Here is a 16,656-nt window from a genome sequence, read left to right on the forward strand (position 1 = left end):
TTTATTTATTTATTTATTTATTTATTTATTTATTTATTTATTTATTTATTTATTTATTTTTGAGACAGAGTCTCACTCTGTCACCCAGGCTGGAGTGCAGTGGCATGATCTTGGCTCACTGCAGCCTCTGCCTCCTGAGTTCAAGTGATTCTCCTGGCTCAGCTTCCCGAGTAGCTGGGATTACACGCATGCGCCACCATGCCCAGCTAATGTTTGTATTTTTACTGGAGACGGGGTTTCATCAAGTTGGCCAGACTTGTATTGAGCTCCTGACCTCAAGTGATCATCCCACCTTGGCCTCCCAAAGTGCTGGGATTATTGGCGTGAGCCACCATGCCCAGCCAAGATCACCTTTTACATCAGGGAAACCAGTTCAACCTAAAAGGTGACATTTTCTACAAAGCTAAATGATTCAGGCCTTGGACATGATCATTTCTTCACCTTTCATATCATGTAAATTATTTGACCAACTAATTCTTAGCTTTCTTTTCCCCAGCATGTCCTATTGGTTCCTGAGGACACGTTTTTTAAGCAGTCATGACACCACAATTTTTGGCAGTATTGACTAATGGTTTAAGAATGTAGTTTGGGGTAATGGTCAGTAGCCATATAGCTCTAGAAAAGTTGACTGCAAATGTATATGGGAATGGAGGCAATTTTGTGGAGACTACTACCAAGGTTGTGTAGAAAGCCTGAGGACAAACTTCTAAGCTAATTGAATGATTGACTATCATAAGACTAAATTCTGGGAACGTATTCTTAATTTGGTACCTCATAAGCCCTCCCTCCCCTATTTTTTGAGAAAAAAATTTGTGACTCATTCATGTCATATTTTAACTCCTTCACAATTGGGTTCTATGATTAGTTAAAAATTAATTGCTTACAGTAATGACTCCTTGCCTTTAGATTTCATGGACCAGAAAATTTCAAAAATATCTGGAGGGACTTGCATGTTATTGCACATTTTATATAGTACAAAGAACACATATAAAAGGGGACATTTTATGTCCACGTGGTAAATAAACCATAATCTTGTAATAAAAGAGGTAGGTACTTTGGATGGCATACATTTACCTTTAAGAGAAAAGTAGGTTTTACGGAAACAGTCACTGATAGCACAATTAAAATAATTATTCAGAGTAGTAAATTTTTTAAAAGTAGAGCCACTTTTCCCTTTAATGTGTTCTCCTTGAACTTTAGTGATCTGTCTTTATTCTTAAAACAGTCTCTGTTACATGTACATTTGCATAAATTGCCCAACTTTTAGTCTAGAGTAGAGATTATAGCCACCTAAGGATGGAGCTTTATGGACGTACCAATATCTAGACTGTTCTCTAGTTCTGATATATCACAAGTATGTTGTGATGTACCCAGCTATCTCACAAATATTTTTAAGCATTCATATATGAATGTTGTCAAGCACCAACCAAAGCTAGCTGTACTAGCTTAGTAACCATAGTTACAGTACTAAGAAATACCAAATTGTTGGGGACAGATATAAATAAAGGACTCCAAGACAGAAGAATTTATGAATAAACAAATACATAGATTTTGTACAGATAGAACTTTCTAATGTCAGTGTGTCCTTTACTTAGCTAATTCTTTTTACAACATTAGTTTTTTTTAATACAGAGAAAAGGCCTCAAAAAAGTTTTTTTTTTAAGCTACATTTCAAATAGTATGCAAAGGTAAAATTGAAAAGTATGCAGCATCCTTCTCCCAGCTGACCGTCAGTTCAGTTTCTTGTGATTACATCCAGAAAGGGGAACATAAAAACTTCTAAGTCTGTACCAGCATAATGTCTGTTTGATGCATTTTTTAAGTATACGCAGAAGGATCTTACTATTTATACGCTATAGGCTGGTATACCTTACCCTGGTAATAGACCACATTTGTTTTTGATTCATCTTACAAAATCATACAGTGTTAGTTCATAAAGTTAATGAATGAGTACTCTTTGCTTTTAACATCTTTTTCAGGTTGGTACCCGGAGGTATATGGCTCCAGAGGTATTAGAGGGTGCTATAAACTTCCAAAGGGATGCATTTTTGAGGATAGATATGTACGCCATGGGATTAGTCCTATGGGAACTGGCTTCTCGCTGTACTGCTGCAGATGGTAAGGGAAAAAATATTTTTAAAAAAGATATATATGCCTACCACACATGTATGAAAAGGGATGATACACTCCAAGGTAATATTTTAAAGTATAGTTTTTTTTTTTTTTTTTTTTTTTAATTGACTCCAAGAGGTGGTAGAGAATTCGGGAGGCAGAGGAGCAGAGTGTGGGGTAGGACAGGAAAGGAATTGCTATGTATTGATCCTTTACTAGCTATGTTACTGGACACTTCACATACCTTAAGGTTATTTCCTAAAAGAGCTTCAGAGGTAGTTATTATGCTTTACTTATGAGGAAATTGAGATGCAGAGAAATTAAGTAGTTTGCCTACTTTAGCCTCAAACTGGTAAATGATGAAACCTAGATTTGAAACTCTGATCCAGACATAGGGAGAGGTCTGCTTTAAGGTCGTATGGGTCCTTCCTCCCAGGTTAAAGGGTTTCTATTACTTGTTACTGAAGTCCATGTTAAGTCTTATAGATATTTGCTTTTATTTATTTATTTTTCTGGGTAAACTTTCAGACGATATTCTTAGTGTGACAGAACTATAGCGTTTCAAGCACTCTCTCTTTAGTATTCCTTCATAAGGTCTTTACTCTGTCTTCAAGTATGTTGCAGCGTTTTTTGTTTTGAATAATATAAGGCAAACTCGCCAACTGCTAAACTCCTAAACAGATGTAAATAAGCTTGATCTGTTTATTAAGTTTTAATTTATAATTGTCTAAAACCTTCCTGTGATTGTCAAAGACCATAGGAGAAATTGTGAATATTTTAAGTTATAACCAACGTAACCTATGTTACTAACAATATTTTATTTTCTGAGTACTGTAATAGGCTCTCATTGTAGGACAGATTGCCAGTGGAATATGAAATTCAATGTGGGGTACTATTAAAGGGAATTTAACAGAGTGCTCAGAAATGGGCACATAGTCTATAGGCATTCTTCCGGGATTGAGGGATTGGCTTGGGAGTCAGTGCTAAACCTACGAAAAGTTGAAGCAATTTGGGAATAATTTTAGAAGTCTTTAGGAAGAAGAGTAAGAATTCAGACTATTTTGACTCAAAGTGGAAGAGGAATTACATTTATGATGTGCATTTATGGAAGCAGAAGTAGGTTAGATGGCAGATGTTATAGGAAAATATATTTTATAAGAACTTGATTAATATGAACTCTCCATAGCAAATCATTGGATTAAGTAATTTAGGAGACACAAGACCCTGTTCTCAAGTAATATACAGTTTAGTTAGGGCAATAAAATATATCCTGGACAATTAAATCTAGAGTAAGCTAAGTGTGAGTTGTCTAGCCCATTCCCCAGTACTGCATAGGTATTCAGTAAATGTTTCTGGATGAGCGCAATACTTAAGAAGTACAAGCATGTGTTTTAGGAGTTTAGGGGAGAAATTGCTTTGTTTATGGGGGAAGAGGAGTTATCCGAGAAGTTCTTTTGGAAAAAGAAAAGGCTAGATACTGATTTTTCTTAAATACCATGAAATAATTTCAGAGTCAGGCATTTCTGACTCTTATGTCAGAACCCAACTCTTTAGTCAGAAATTGGGGTAGAGAGGATAGTGTGAGCATTAATTGCTAAAGTAGGTGCTTTCACATTTGTTGATGGTTACTTGTTTGTTAAATGAAGTGGTTCTCAAACTTTAATGTGGCATACCAGATTCTTAGGAATCTTGTTAAAATTTAGATTCTGACTCAGTAGGTCTGGGTTGAAGCCTGAGAGTCTACATTTCTTAAAAACTAAGCTACCAGTTGACGGCAGTGTTGCTGGCCTGTAGACCACATAAGTGTTGGTTGAATAGACACATTAGAATGTCAGTACTCTGTCACTGGAAGTGCTCAAGCAGAGACCAACTGTCCGGCCATAAAGAATTCTTATATTTGAAGAGGAGTAAGTTAGATGATCCCTTTATGATTCATTGTATTCTATCCAGGAGTATTTACTGCATTTCAAGAGCTTCACAAAATTTCTGTTTGTGCACACATACAGCTGGTCACTGATACTGCTCAGTGGTGACCTGTGTCTGTCAAAGGAAGGCAATCTAGCAATTAAAACCACAGACTTCAGAGTTATTCAGAGAGTTGGGTTCAATTCCAGCTCTACCGTTTAACAGCTGTATGTCTTTGTGCAAATTATGTAACTTTTCTGAGCTGCTTATAAGGTAAATAGAGGTAGTGCCATCTTAACCCTGTGAAGTAAGTAATATATGTAAAGTTCCTGATCAGGATAGGTGCTCACTGGATATTAGTTATTATTAACTCTTAAATATAATTTTCTATTTATCTGAGTAGGCCTAAGAAAAAAGGAATTATTTATATTGTTTAATCTTGTCTATGAAGGCATATCCTGACTTGTTGGAACCCCTAGTTGGAGAGCCTGTTTGTGATTTTCTAAAAAATAAACATACTTTTTGGCAGCTGTTGTGAGGGAGTATAGAGAAGAGGTATGACTCTGAGGTGCATAATTCCTCATGTGGGGCATGCAGGGGGGTTGGATATGCCATAGAATAAGCATGGTTATAATACATTGAACCTAGAGCCTCCGGAGATGGAAGCACCACTGTTAACATTCTGGTCTGAACTGTAAGGATTGAGTACCCTAAAGGGATATTATATAACCTTAATTTACAAATACTGATTGTTCCTTATGTCCTCTATGCAGATGGAAATATGCTGTAAGTTATCCTTTATACCTAGATAAGAAAGCTCCTTTTACAATCTTTAAGGGAATTACATGCCAAATTATAGACTTTTTCATTTCTCATATGTTAGTTTGGTCACACTATGGTATAAGTACAGTTGAGAATCTGTTTCTCTTCTGTCCTCATAGCATGTAAACAGTTGGGAAAAGGTGACAGAGTATATTTTAGAAAGTTTGTACCAGTTTGAAAGTCAGGAGGATTTTAATGAAAATGATTTATTTTTCTTTTCTTACTTTTCAGGACCTGTAGATGAATACATGTTGCCATTTGAGGAGGAAATTGGCCAGCATCCATCTCTTGAAGACATGCAGGAAGTTGTTGTGCATAAAAAAAAGAGGCCTGTTTTAAGAGATTATTGGCAGAAACATGCTGTAAGTTATCCAGTTAGCTTTTCATTTGAAATTCCAATAAAACACTTTTCAGAGGAATTATTTATCTCTGCACATTTCTCTTTCTTCAAGTATTTTCTGGGAGGTGATCTTCACACAGGATATTCTAGAGTTCTGGATGCAGAATTAGGGCTATGTCTGTATACCCCTGAAGGTGATTGTAAACTTATAGAGCTTTAGAGGGCTTTTGTCTCAATGGTCCTGCACAGAAGAGTGTGTCATCTAGTTTCCCAGGGAAAAGGCATGCCAGACCCGGAACCTGTGGATAGTTGGGTAACTTTGCTGATGACCACTGCCAATATGATAACATTTTAGAAAGTTTATGAAGCACCAGGTTTTCTCCTCTCTATGGGAGTTTGTTGTGGCCTTTTGATTTCACCTTAGAGAAGACTTTCAAGTCTTAAGAGTGCTTTAAAACTAGAGACCAGGCACACAACAGTATTGCCTGGTTATTTTGGTCTAAATATAACTAGAAACATGGCTAAAACCAGGTAGATAAATCTCAAAAGGGGCTTTCTGCTCTTCTGTTTAATTGTAAGATAGAAATGCTGATATTAACTAAGAAAATAATAAAAATGGTTAGGTCCCCCTTTATCCTTGATTTTTGAGTCCATTTGAAGGATTAGCATTGAAATGACCTGGTTTGTGAACAAGGGATAGAGTTTTTTTTGTTTGTTTGTTTTTTTTTGGCGTTAACAAAAAATTCCTGTTGTGATAATCTCATGCTTAAAAAGAAAAAAAAAAAAGTTCTCTTTGTGCTTTTCTTCATGATTCTGCGCATGGTATTCAGTAAAAGTGACTGTTGACAGAAACTTCTTTGACCCAGAAAACTAGCCATTTCTTCATGAAAATTATATTCTATTTCCTAATAGAAAACAAAAATTGCTGTGGCGTTTGAGTATGTTTTTCTCCTTTTAGGGAATGGCAATGCTCTGTGAAACCATTGAAGAATGTTGGGATCACGACGCAGAAGCCAGGTTATCAGCTGGATGTGTAGGTGAAAGAATTACCCAGATGCAGAGACTAACAAATATTATTACCACAGAGGACATTGTAACAGTGGTCACAATGGTGACAAATGTTGACTTTCCTCCCAAAGAATCTAGTCTATGATGGTTGCGCCATCTGTGCACACTAAGAAATGGGACTCTGAACTGGAGCTGCTAAGCTAACGAAACTGCTTACAGTTTATTCTGTGTAAAATGAGTAGGATGTCTCTTGGAAATGTTAAGAAAGAAGACCCTTTGTTGAAAAACGTTGCTCTGGGAGACTTACTGCATTGCTGACAGCACAGATGTGAAGGACGTGAGACTAAGAGAAACCTTGCAAACTCTATAAAGAAACTTTTGAAAAAGTGTACATGAAGAATGTAGCCCTCTCCAAATCAAGGATCTTTTGGACCTGGCTAATGGAGTGTTTGAAAACTGACATCAGATTTCTTAATGTCTGTCAGAAGACACTAATTCCTTAAATGAACTACTGCTATTTTTTTTAAATCAAAAACTTCATTTCAGATTTTAAAAAGGGTAACTTGTTTTTATTGCATTTGCTGTTGTTGTTTCTATAAATGACTATTGTAATGCCAATATGACACAGCTTGTGAATGTTTAGTGTGCTGCTGTTCTGTGTACATAATGTCATCAAAGTGGGGTACAGTAAAGAGGCTTCCAAGCATTACTTTAACCTCCCTCAACAAGGTATACCTCAGTTCCACGGTTGCTAAATTATAAAATTGAAAACACTAACAAAATTCGAATAATAAATCAATCCATGTTTTGTAACAAATTCACTGTGTTATTTAAGGGAAAAAAGGTAAGCTATGCTTAGTGCCAACAGTAAGTGGCCATTCGTAAAGCAGTGTTTTAGCATTTCTTGTGCTGGCTTGTAATGTAGGGAAAAAAAGTGCTGTTTTTTGAAAAGATGGTGTTATTTCCCCCTTCTTCCCATGTTTTAAAGCCCCATCTTATATCCAGTTCCCAAAATTTGCATACTTACCTAAGTATTTTTTTTAGGTGTGCTGTGTTTGGGGAATATTTGAAAACTTAAAGCATGATATAAAATTTTTTTAAGTGAGCTGTGACACTGGAAAGCTCTTCATTTTGTCTTTTAAAATAGAGTTTTTTCTATTTATATATGTAAAATTGTAGTGTATTTCTTTTCACCAAACAGTGTGTGGGACATTCTTTATCACTGTTTAGGATCACCTCAGGAAGTGTCGTTACCCAGAATTCCTCACTGTCTGCTTTGAGACTTGTAACTTTATCACTATACTTCTGCTTGGTGCCATCTTGTCAGAGTAATATTTGATGTCTGTGATATGTAAAGAATTATCCTAGGATAGAGATATTAAACTTTAAGCAGATTTCAGATGTTACTGCTTTAAAACAAATCAGGGATAACAAATTAAACATATAACTTAAAATATGCAATGACATTTAGAGGTAACCAATGTTGATATAGGTAACATAGCCTAGCCACCTCCCCAAAATTGCTTTTACAACTAACACTGATATTAATTTAGGATAGTTCATGCCTTATCCTTGCTAAGAAAATGGAATTGATGGTAGGCAGGTGCCAAAGTGCTTTTCAATACCATATTACGTTAGAATACAATTGGATTCTTCCTCAGATTTATACAGGCCAAAGTAAAACATTAATTTCTTGAATTTCCAGATTACCAATCAACAAATAGCCAGTATTATGCCATGTTATTTCTGTCAGGTCATTTTAAAATCCATACGTTAATTTTATAAAAGAATTTTTTACATGTCACTGTCAGGAGCTCACTGTGAATGTGTTGTCTTCAAATCGTTATTTAACCACACAGTACACTACATTTTACATATATGTACGTAATCTCTGGGAATAGTAAATTATGTTATTTATAAAAAATACATAGGTCAACAGACTTTAAGCAGGGAGGAAAAGAAGAGTAATAGCGTCTGTGTGCCGCAGACCATTCAGAACTGTCACGCGTGTCCCCATGGTCTCATTGTATTCCTAGCAATTCCCTTTTCAATGTTGAGTTCACCTCTATTTCATAGAGTACTTGGTCTCTCCATTTCTTGATCTGGCTTTGCTTCCATTTAAAAACTAATCAAGAAGGGAAAATACTGAGAATGTGCATATAAGAAAATCATTAATTTCCTGAAGATGAATTTCTACCTGTTGTGAACGTTCAACTTTCTTTTTAAAAGTTAAAAAACATCAAAACAAAAATAAACAAGGGATATGATGATGAATGTTTGGCTTATGTGAGTACTAGAGATAAATTTTTTTAAAACCAGTTATTCACAATATAAAATGTTTTCAACTTAGAAAAAATTTTTAGAAATCCTGGGTATTGTATTTAACTGTAGCTAACCAATTTTAAAACTTGTATTCTTTTGAGAACTATGATTAATAGAAAAACTTTTTTATAAGCAGTAAAATAAGAATGTTCCAGTGACTACCTGTCCTTATACCTAGTCTTGTTAAAACTTTCTTTCGCAGGGTATTTAGTGTTTGGTTTACAGTCAGTGCAGAGTGGGCAAGTTAACAGAAAGTTTGAGCTAGAGATACTGGAAAAAAAGAAAGATCAAAGAATGAGAAAAATGGTGATCCATTTTGGGGCAAACTGAAACCCCCCAAATAACTCTTTCCTCATGTGTATGGTGCTCCTCATGACTCGTCTTGTATTTTGCCTTTCTGATACCCATCAGAACTGCTGCTGCTCTAACTTATACTCTTTACCTTGCCCAGATCTCCGCGTAAGGAATGCTTTATGATCAACTTGCCATAGGACTGATGGATTAACCAGTGTTCAGCTTTATTTGAAGTCTATGCCCTGCACAGCTCTTGTATGTATTTTAGATGCTAGAAGTTTTTTTTAGCATGTGATGTGTGATTCTTGTTTGAATTCTAGGTACCTTGTGAATTCCAGAAAAAGAGACTGTGCCTCACGATTGTTAGTCCCATGAACTTGCACTATCTTTCATGGTGATGTTTTGAAAATACAATCAGGAAAAAACCAACACCTTTGGAATTTAAAATAGAATCATATCATGAAATTTAAAAAGAATCTCTTTGGTCGCGTTTCCTCACCTCTAAGTAACAGCTACATTTAAGTAAAATGCAGGTGGTAGGGAAAAAAACCATGGCCAGATAGTTGTTTAGTGGAATAAACTGATTACTGGTCTTTTTTTTTTTTTTTTTTTTTTTTTTAAAGAAAGAAGCTTCATCACAGATACTTTCCAGTTTCTCTTTTTTACTTTTTTGAAAGATTACTTTTTAGGAACATTTGGTATGATAATACATAAAATTATCAATTTGTGGGCAAAATGATACAAGTAGCATCTTGATTGAACATCATTTACCTCAGATATTCAACCAGCAGTACGTTTTTTATGCAGTCTCAACCCATATCCCATTTGTTACCTCTCAGAATATTGGTAAGCAGTTATTTTCGCTTTACTCTGTATTTCTTGTGTTTTGGGCACAGGTTATTGTACTACTGTCAAATCGTACTTGCTATTTTTTCTGCAAGTATTTAACAGAAAGCTTAAAATCCCCGTAAAACCCCACCTTGGATAAGTGATTGTTAAATATTGTACAAATAAAATGTATGCTATCCCCATTCCATCCCCAAGTTAAATAAAAAAAAATGAATATGGTATAATTTGCATATGCAGTTTTTCTTTAGCTATGTGTTCTTAAAGAGGGGCGTGGTAGCTTTGTAACTTATAGTGAGGCTTACACCTTTGACAACTGCCAAGAATGAGGATAGTGGTGGTGAGTGAAGGGAGATTTGTTAATTATGGTATTTCCCTGTCTAAACAGATTATATTCCCACTCAAGTATGTGTGTTGGTCCTGCCAGTATTAGGAAGCAGAGGCTTGTTGGCACTGTGTCACACAGTACACACAAATGGATTCTCAGATTTTCTAGGGTAAAGGTGAAGGACGGGGCAGCACTTAGATTATGGTGGTTTGAAAGAAACTAAATTGCTTTCTAAACCAGATGAGGCCGAGAATGCGAACCATGGTGAAATATGCACTCTACAGAAAATACTGAAGTGTTTCTTACAGTGTTTTCTGCACAACAGTGATTCGTTAGGACATGAATAGGTATTCCGTTTTCAACATATACAGTGTTATGATACAGGAAGTTTGGACCAAACAGGTATTCATTCCCCAGAGCCTTTCACGTGCATGAGAATCAGTCATTTTAACAAGAATTCTGTTTCTGGTGGGCTACTTGGAGGGAACACAGATGTAAAAAACACACTGAAATATTCCTCCTTCACCTGCTTTTCAGTCTGAGGTAGTCAGATTGAAAAGCAGTTCGTGCTTTTTTGGTTCTATTTTTCCTCCTCTAGTAAATGAAGAAAATATCTTGAAGCTATATGTATAAGTTTACATATTCTTGAACCGCTTTTTAAACTAGGGTTTTTCAGACTTGTTTTTATTGATGACAATTTAAGCAATTTAAGAGATGAAGTTAGCTCAGAACTCTGGCAAATAGACTTTAGCTTTTTTGTATGAGGGAATATGGAAAGGCCAACAATCAACACTGCTCCTCCCCACAAAAATGCTTTGGGAATATAATAGGCCTATACTTCATTGGTGTAACTTTTCCTAATGTATTTTTTGAATTTGCTTTTAACTGTTTCATGTTTACCTCAATTGGTACTTAGTCTTAAAATCTGTGTACTTGGTTATTGATGGATCTTCTGTAGCTCTTACATAGCCAGTGAGACAGATGAGGGCTGTCAGCTTTTAAGTAACATCTTAAGCTAATAAGAAATTGCAATCCTCAAGTCATTTCATGAGGCTGTTACCCTTTAAGACAAATAATACTTTCCTCAAATAGTTTAGAAAATTTTTAAAAGGGTCAGTTAGAGCATAAGTGTAAAATTCTTGCTTCTAGTATATAATAGTGATGTTACCATGTTAAGTATTTTGGTGAAATATCCCCTAAAAACGTGTAGACTATGGCATAGAATCAGTATGCAAGCATTAGCCTGAATGAGACTGCTGAAAAGTAAATGACAGGGATCTGAATACTTAGAAGGTTTAACTTTTTGCAGGGAAGGAAAGGCTGTGTATGCAAAAGAATACGTTGTAACTACTGAAGAGCTACTTTTATGCACAGAAATTTTTTATTCCACTTTGTATCCAAGATTTCATTAAAACATTGTGCCTTAGAGCATACTTTAAAAACGATTTGGTAAGGAATCCACTGTCGAACTTCAGGTTTTAATAGCACTGGCTTTGGTGTTAAACTGAGTTGAACTCCAAGCCTGCTGGAAGTTTTCTAATCTGTAAATAACAGTACCTACATCTCACAGGGCCTCTAACAGTTAAATGGATTGTAAGCTGCACAAGCATAGAGACAGTCTGTCTTTTGTAAACCTCCCATGCACACAGTAGGCAATCAAATATTCTTGAACAAATGAAGTCACTTAAGTGCTTATTAAATTTCATTTTAAATATATGCCTCTGTTAATTCATGGCTCTTGGAACTTACTTAAAAGACAATGCTTTGACTGACATTTCCACATTCCTCAGGGATTTACTTTTTAATACAGGTTCGGTTAACATTGCCATACATGTCTCATTACTTTTGGGAGTGCTTTTCCAGAAATCTCTGGTACAGTCACGTCACTTCATGATGGGGCTATGTTCTGAGAAATGTGTCTCTGGGTGATTTCATCATTGGATGAACATCACAGAGTGTACTTACAGAAACCCTGATGGTATATAGCCTGTTACACACCTAGGCTATACATACGGCCTAGCCTATTACTCTTAGGCTACAACGCTGTACAGAATGTTACTGTAATCATACTGTAGGTAACTGTAACACACTGGTAAACATTTGTATATTCAAACATAGAAAAGGTACAGTAAAAATATGGTATAATCTTACGAGACCACCCTCATATATACAATGTCACGGACCAAAATGTTATGTGGTGCCATGACTATACTTGTTAAGAAGGCAAATTCCAATCCTTTTGACCTATGGTAAGCTCAACAATCTGTAATTTTAGAAAATCCTACAAGGGATTCTGATGTGGATGGTATGAGTACCACATTTTGAGGTATCTAGAAGAAAAATCTTTCCTTCCATGTGAACCATCATCTGACTAAGCTGGTTAGTCTCCTGCACTAGAAAACCTGAGTCTGGGATAGAATCCAAAATTTGCATGTGGACAGGAAAAAACCGTGCAGCAAATCTACTGTACCAAAGGTTACTTATACTTCAGTTGTTACCATTGTTTTTTCACTCCTTTGGTTTAAGGTTTGTAAAGACATCTAGCTGTTAGGTTGAAGTGAGCTCTTCAAATAGACCATTATACATATAAGTGTTAAAAAAGCACATGGTCTAGTCCCTGAAACAGTCATATTTTATTCTTCTGAACTGCTACTTACAAAGTAATCTCAATTACTGAAATTATAAATCATGTAACTGTTCATGATTAAAAGGCAAGACACAGCCAAGACAGTAGACATGCAAGTCTCACACAGAATGTTTAGTATTATCATGTTAAAGGACAATAGTTTTTCGTTCTCTACGGATGTATGAATGAAATGCCAAAGTTGAAGTCACTGGTTATATTCATAACCAGCTCAGTGAGGATGTTGCCCACTGCCTCACATCTGTAGGACAGTTGGGATATTTCTGCAGAGCATTCATAATTTGAGTATTATCCAAAAGCAGTTTCATCAGCTGGTACTCTCTCTGTGAATTTCCTGAAGTTCTTTCCATGGGCTTTATTAATTCTAATTGTTGCAAGTGTTCAAAAGCCTAAAAGATGAAAGAAATAGTTTAGGTTGAATAGGAGAGGAAAATAACAACTCTCCTGTTCTCTCCCAGAGAACAGTTAGTGTTTTGGTCAGCTGCAGAACAGAGTACTGGGGAACAAACTAACAACTATCAATAGGACTAAAAAAACTCTCACAACCCCATAAAAACTCATATTATAATGCACACTTGTCCATATATTGTTGAATGTAAACATGGCAAACTTTAATTCAATATATACAATAACGGTTTTCTTCCTGGCCTCATTCTCTATCATAGTTCCTCCTAGTACTTTAATTAATAAAGTGTTTACAGTTCTCTGTAAAAACCCAAGAATCAGATAAGACTTTCTGATCGATTACCTAAGCTACTCAGATTTGCATTTATATTTTGTCTGTCTCTACCTTTGCTTTGCTATGTAAAAAGTTAACAACTGTAACAAAGAGGGAGGCAGAAAAAGACCCTGGAGTCAACTAGGCATATTCAGCTGATCCTGTAAGTAAGGGATTCAACAGGGTGGTATGGACATGGAGAGGGGACAGGCTCCTGTTTCCTCTAAGAAGTCAGACTGAGACTGTCACAACATTCTTCCATTTTCCCCATCTTAGTAGGGCTCTCTCCTGTCTGCTTCCTCTTATCCTTAATATTCACGTATTATATCTTTTCTAACCTTCAGTGTTGTGTTAGGTACGTTATTAGGGTATGAAAAAAACTGAAACCATTAAATCATGATATACTAACCATTAAATAATGATACACTGAAATAGATTCCTGAGGATTCTATTATATTCTTACAACTCACTGTAAAAAACATCACTGGAGCATATTCTCTATGTATCACATAAATTCTTCTGATAGAGAAACAGCTCAGATACCTTCATATCTGCAAATGAGAAAATACTGGAGGCTGCAGGTGTTAGAGCCGAATAGAACTGTGCAGATTTAAAACATTCCTAAATAGCAAAATACTTCATTATTGAAAATTCAGAAATGAGCAGCTACAAATTATTGAGAATTTAAATGCAGGCCGGGTGCGGTGGCTCAAGGCTGTAATCCCAGCACTTTGGGAGGCCGAGATGGGAAGATCACAGGGTCAGGAGTTCAAGACCAGCCTGACCAACATGGTGAAACCCGGTCTCTACTAAGAATACAAAAACTAGCTGGGTATGGTGGTGCCCGCCTGTAATCCCAGCGATTCAGGAAGCCGAGGCAGGAGAATCGCTTAACTCGGGAGGCAGAGGTTGCAGTGAGCCAAGACTGCACCCACCACTGTACTCCAGCCTGGGTAACAGAAGGAGACTCCATCTCAAAAAACAAACAAACAAAACAAAAAAAAAAAAACCCAAAATTTAAATACTTGGGTAACCTTTCCATTTTCACAACTCTCACAAAATAAAACTATTAGGGGAAAAAACCCTCCAGTGTTGTAAAATACTTTTCCTGTTTCTTTGAAGAAATGGCAGTGCTCTGTACTCATTTTGTTGCTACAGGAAATGAAATTCTGATTACTAGGGCCTACAAGGGATGCCAATGGACTTGGGGATCCACTGTTTTAAAAAAGTTTCTTACCTTAAAATCCTCAAGAGCTGCACTGTCCACACTAGGCTACTCAGCACTTCAATGGTGACTCAATTTTTATTTAAACTTAAAAATGGATACTTAATTCTATTAAAAAATTCTGAGCATGTTTAGAACAATTTCAAAATGTAAATTTACTTTCTCAGCTACAAATTTTATGGAATCTAAACAGCAAGAATTTCCAGTGAATATTTAGGCCACTGAGATGTGCTTTGTAAGTATAAATGTACACCAAATGTTAAAGACTTAATTCAAAAGAATGTAAAATACTTTGTTTTTCTGATTATAGAATGACACATTTTTGATATGTTGAATTAAATATATATAATTAAAATTATGCCTTTTTCTTACAGGTACTAGAAAATCTAAAACTACATTACATGGCTCACATTATCTTTGTAGTGGACAATGGTAATCTACATGAAGTCCTGAAGTTGTAAAACTCATGACTCAGCCCCTAAATAACACTTTGTCTGTATCCCCTCACAGGCCAGTGAGATTTTGTCTTTTAAGTTTCTTAATGGCTCTTAGTTTCATTTTTTTTCTCCTTTTACTGCTGAGATTATAAAAGCCAATCCTTGGGTTGGAAAGGCTGTATCACACACTATACGTATCTGAACAGTTGTTTTCAGGATGCAAGTGCTATGAAGAGACAGCAGAGGGCAGTATACCTCCACAAACTAAAACAACTGGTCACTTCCTCAGATTTTTTCAAAATATTTCATTTTTAGATAACTGTTTTAAAAAAATCTCTATAATAATATTTAAAAATGAAAGTGCAATTTTAATACATAATCAAGTTGGATGTAAAAAATAGCAAACTAAATCTTACCTTCATGACAACAGGTTTTTCAAAATTATAAACAGAATGTGCTTTCCTTTGAACAAACTTCTGAAACTCTGTGTAGAAAGCAATGACAACATTATACCTTCAAATAAGCAGTGGGGAAGAGTCAGAAAAAAGCTACTTAAGTCTCATCTCACCATTATAGACCATTTGAAAATTAAATGGCTCTTCCTCATAGATGTCATTTAAATGTTTCATTGCTATTATAAGACAGATTTCCAAGACTGATAGACCTATAGTAAAAGGGAAAAAAACTATCAGTTTAATGACACATAAGACTGAAATAACTGTTCTCCAAATAGCAAAATACTTCATTATTGAAAATTCAGAAATGAGCAGCTACAAATTATTGAGAATTTAAATATAGTGAAAGATCTATGGTTTTGAGGGGTGAAGAAGGTCAAGATTCTAGATTTCAAATGTGTTCCAATCACTATTATCTATCTAAATTTAAGTTACTTAACCTCCCTGAGCTTAGTTTTCCATATCTGCAAAATAAGGATATTTTTAAACTTTTAGAAATGTCACAAAGATTAGCGACAATATTATCAAGCACTCACCATATGGCCCATGTAAACAAAATAAACTTCAATTTTTATGTGACTTTAAATCACACAGGGCCTTTGGATAGGAATTATCCAGAGACGTCCTAAACTCCTGGAAATTATATCCAAATATATGTATTCCTTTTTTCCCCTGGAGAGGAAAAGGTTCATTACATTTGCAAAAGGAAATAACGAACCCAAAATGGCTGAAACCCAGCGAATGCTAATGCTCTTCAGTAGCTCTTGATACAATGATAACATCAGCAACATAGTCTTACCTGGATTTCCAATGTGGCAAAAGAGGCAGAGCGTCAATTTTTTTTTTCACTTTAAATGGGAGTGATAGTACCTTCAAAAGGACTAAGTTAAAGGCTATATGGATAGAAAAGTATTTTATAAAGTATTATGCCCATGTTTATTGTAATTTTAAAAACATTCCATTATCTAAATTCAAAGTTTTAAAAACCACAATTTAAAAAATAAGGCTGGGCTCTTACCATGTACAATATTTGCTTTTGAGTCCATGCTACACAGTTGACTTGCTTCCATTAGATCTATGGCAGTCATAAATGGGTGTGATGCTGTTACTCGATTTAAAGTAAGCATCTAGGGAAATGTGGATCAGAAAAACAATTATGTATTTACATGGGCATTTTGGAGATACTACTGTGCAAAACTT

The 16,656-nt window shown here is 35.5% G+C and overlaps 2 protein-coding genes across 7 annotated transcripts in view; one reads left to right on the top strand and one right to left on the bottom strand.

Annotated features, from left to right (window-relative positions):
* ACVR2A (activin A receptor type 2A) overlaps positions 1-9,874 on the top strand; it is an 87,814-nt gene extending 77,940 nt beyond the window's left edge. Inside the window, exons 9-11 of the mRNA XM_023217463.2 lie at positions 1,980-2,118; positions 5,071-5,201; positions 6,138-9,874. Coding sequence (XP_023073231.1) covers positions 1,980-2,118; positions 5,071-5,201; positions 6,138-6,332 — 465 coding nt within the window. The 3' untranslated portion in view covers positions 6,333-9,874. The remainder of the gene's footprint in view (positions 1-1,979; positions 2,119-5,070; positions 5,202-6,137) is intronic.
* Positions 9,397-16,656, bottom strand: part of ORC4 (origin recognition complex subunit 4) — a 90,965-nt gene continuing 83,705 nt past the window's right edge. For 3 of the 6 annotated variants that reach the window (XM_023217466.2, XM_023217468.1, XM_023217469.2), the window contains 4 exons: positions 16,475-16,583; positions 15,570-15,665; positions 15,418-15,485; positions 12,591-13,010 (listed from right to left, as the gene is read on the bottom strand). In XM_023217466.2, the coding sequence (XP_023073234.1) occupies positions 12,822-13,010; positions 15,418-15,485; positions 15,570-15,665; positions 16,475-16,583 (462 nt within the window). In that variant the 3' untranslated portion in view covers positions 12,591-12,821. Of the gene's footprint in view, positions 13,011-15,417; positions 15,486-15,569; positions 15,666-16,255; positions 16,350-16,474; positions 16,584-16,656 lie in introns of all 6 variants that reach the window. The other 3 variants (XR_002732656.2, XM_023217464.2, XM_023217465.1) reach the window with 3 other exon arrangements.

Source organism: Piliocolobus tephrosceles, chromosome 11 (genome assembly GCF_002776525.5).
Source record: "Piliocolobus tephrosceles isolate RC106 chromosome 11, ASM277652v3, whole genome shotgun sequence".
Taxonomy (NCBI): Eukaryota; Metazoa; Chordata; class Mammalia; order Primates; family Cercopithecidae; genus Piliocolobus; species Piliocolobus tephrosceles.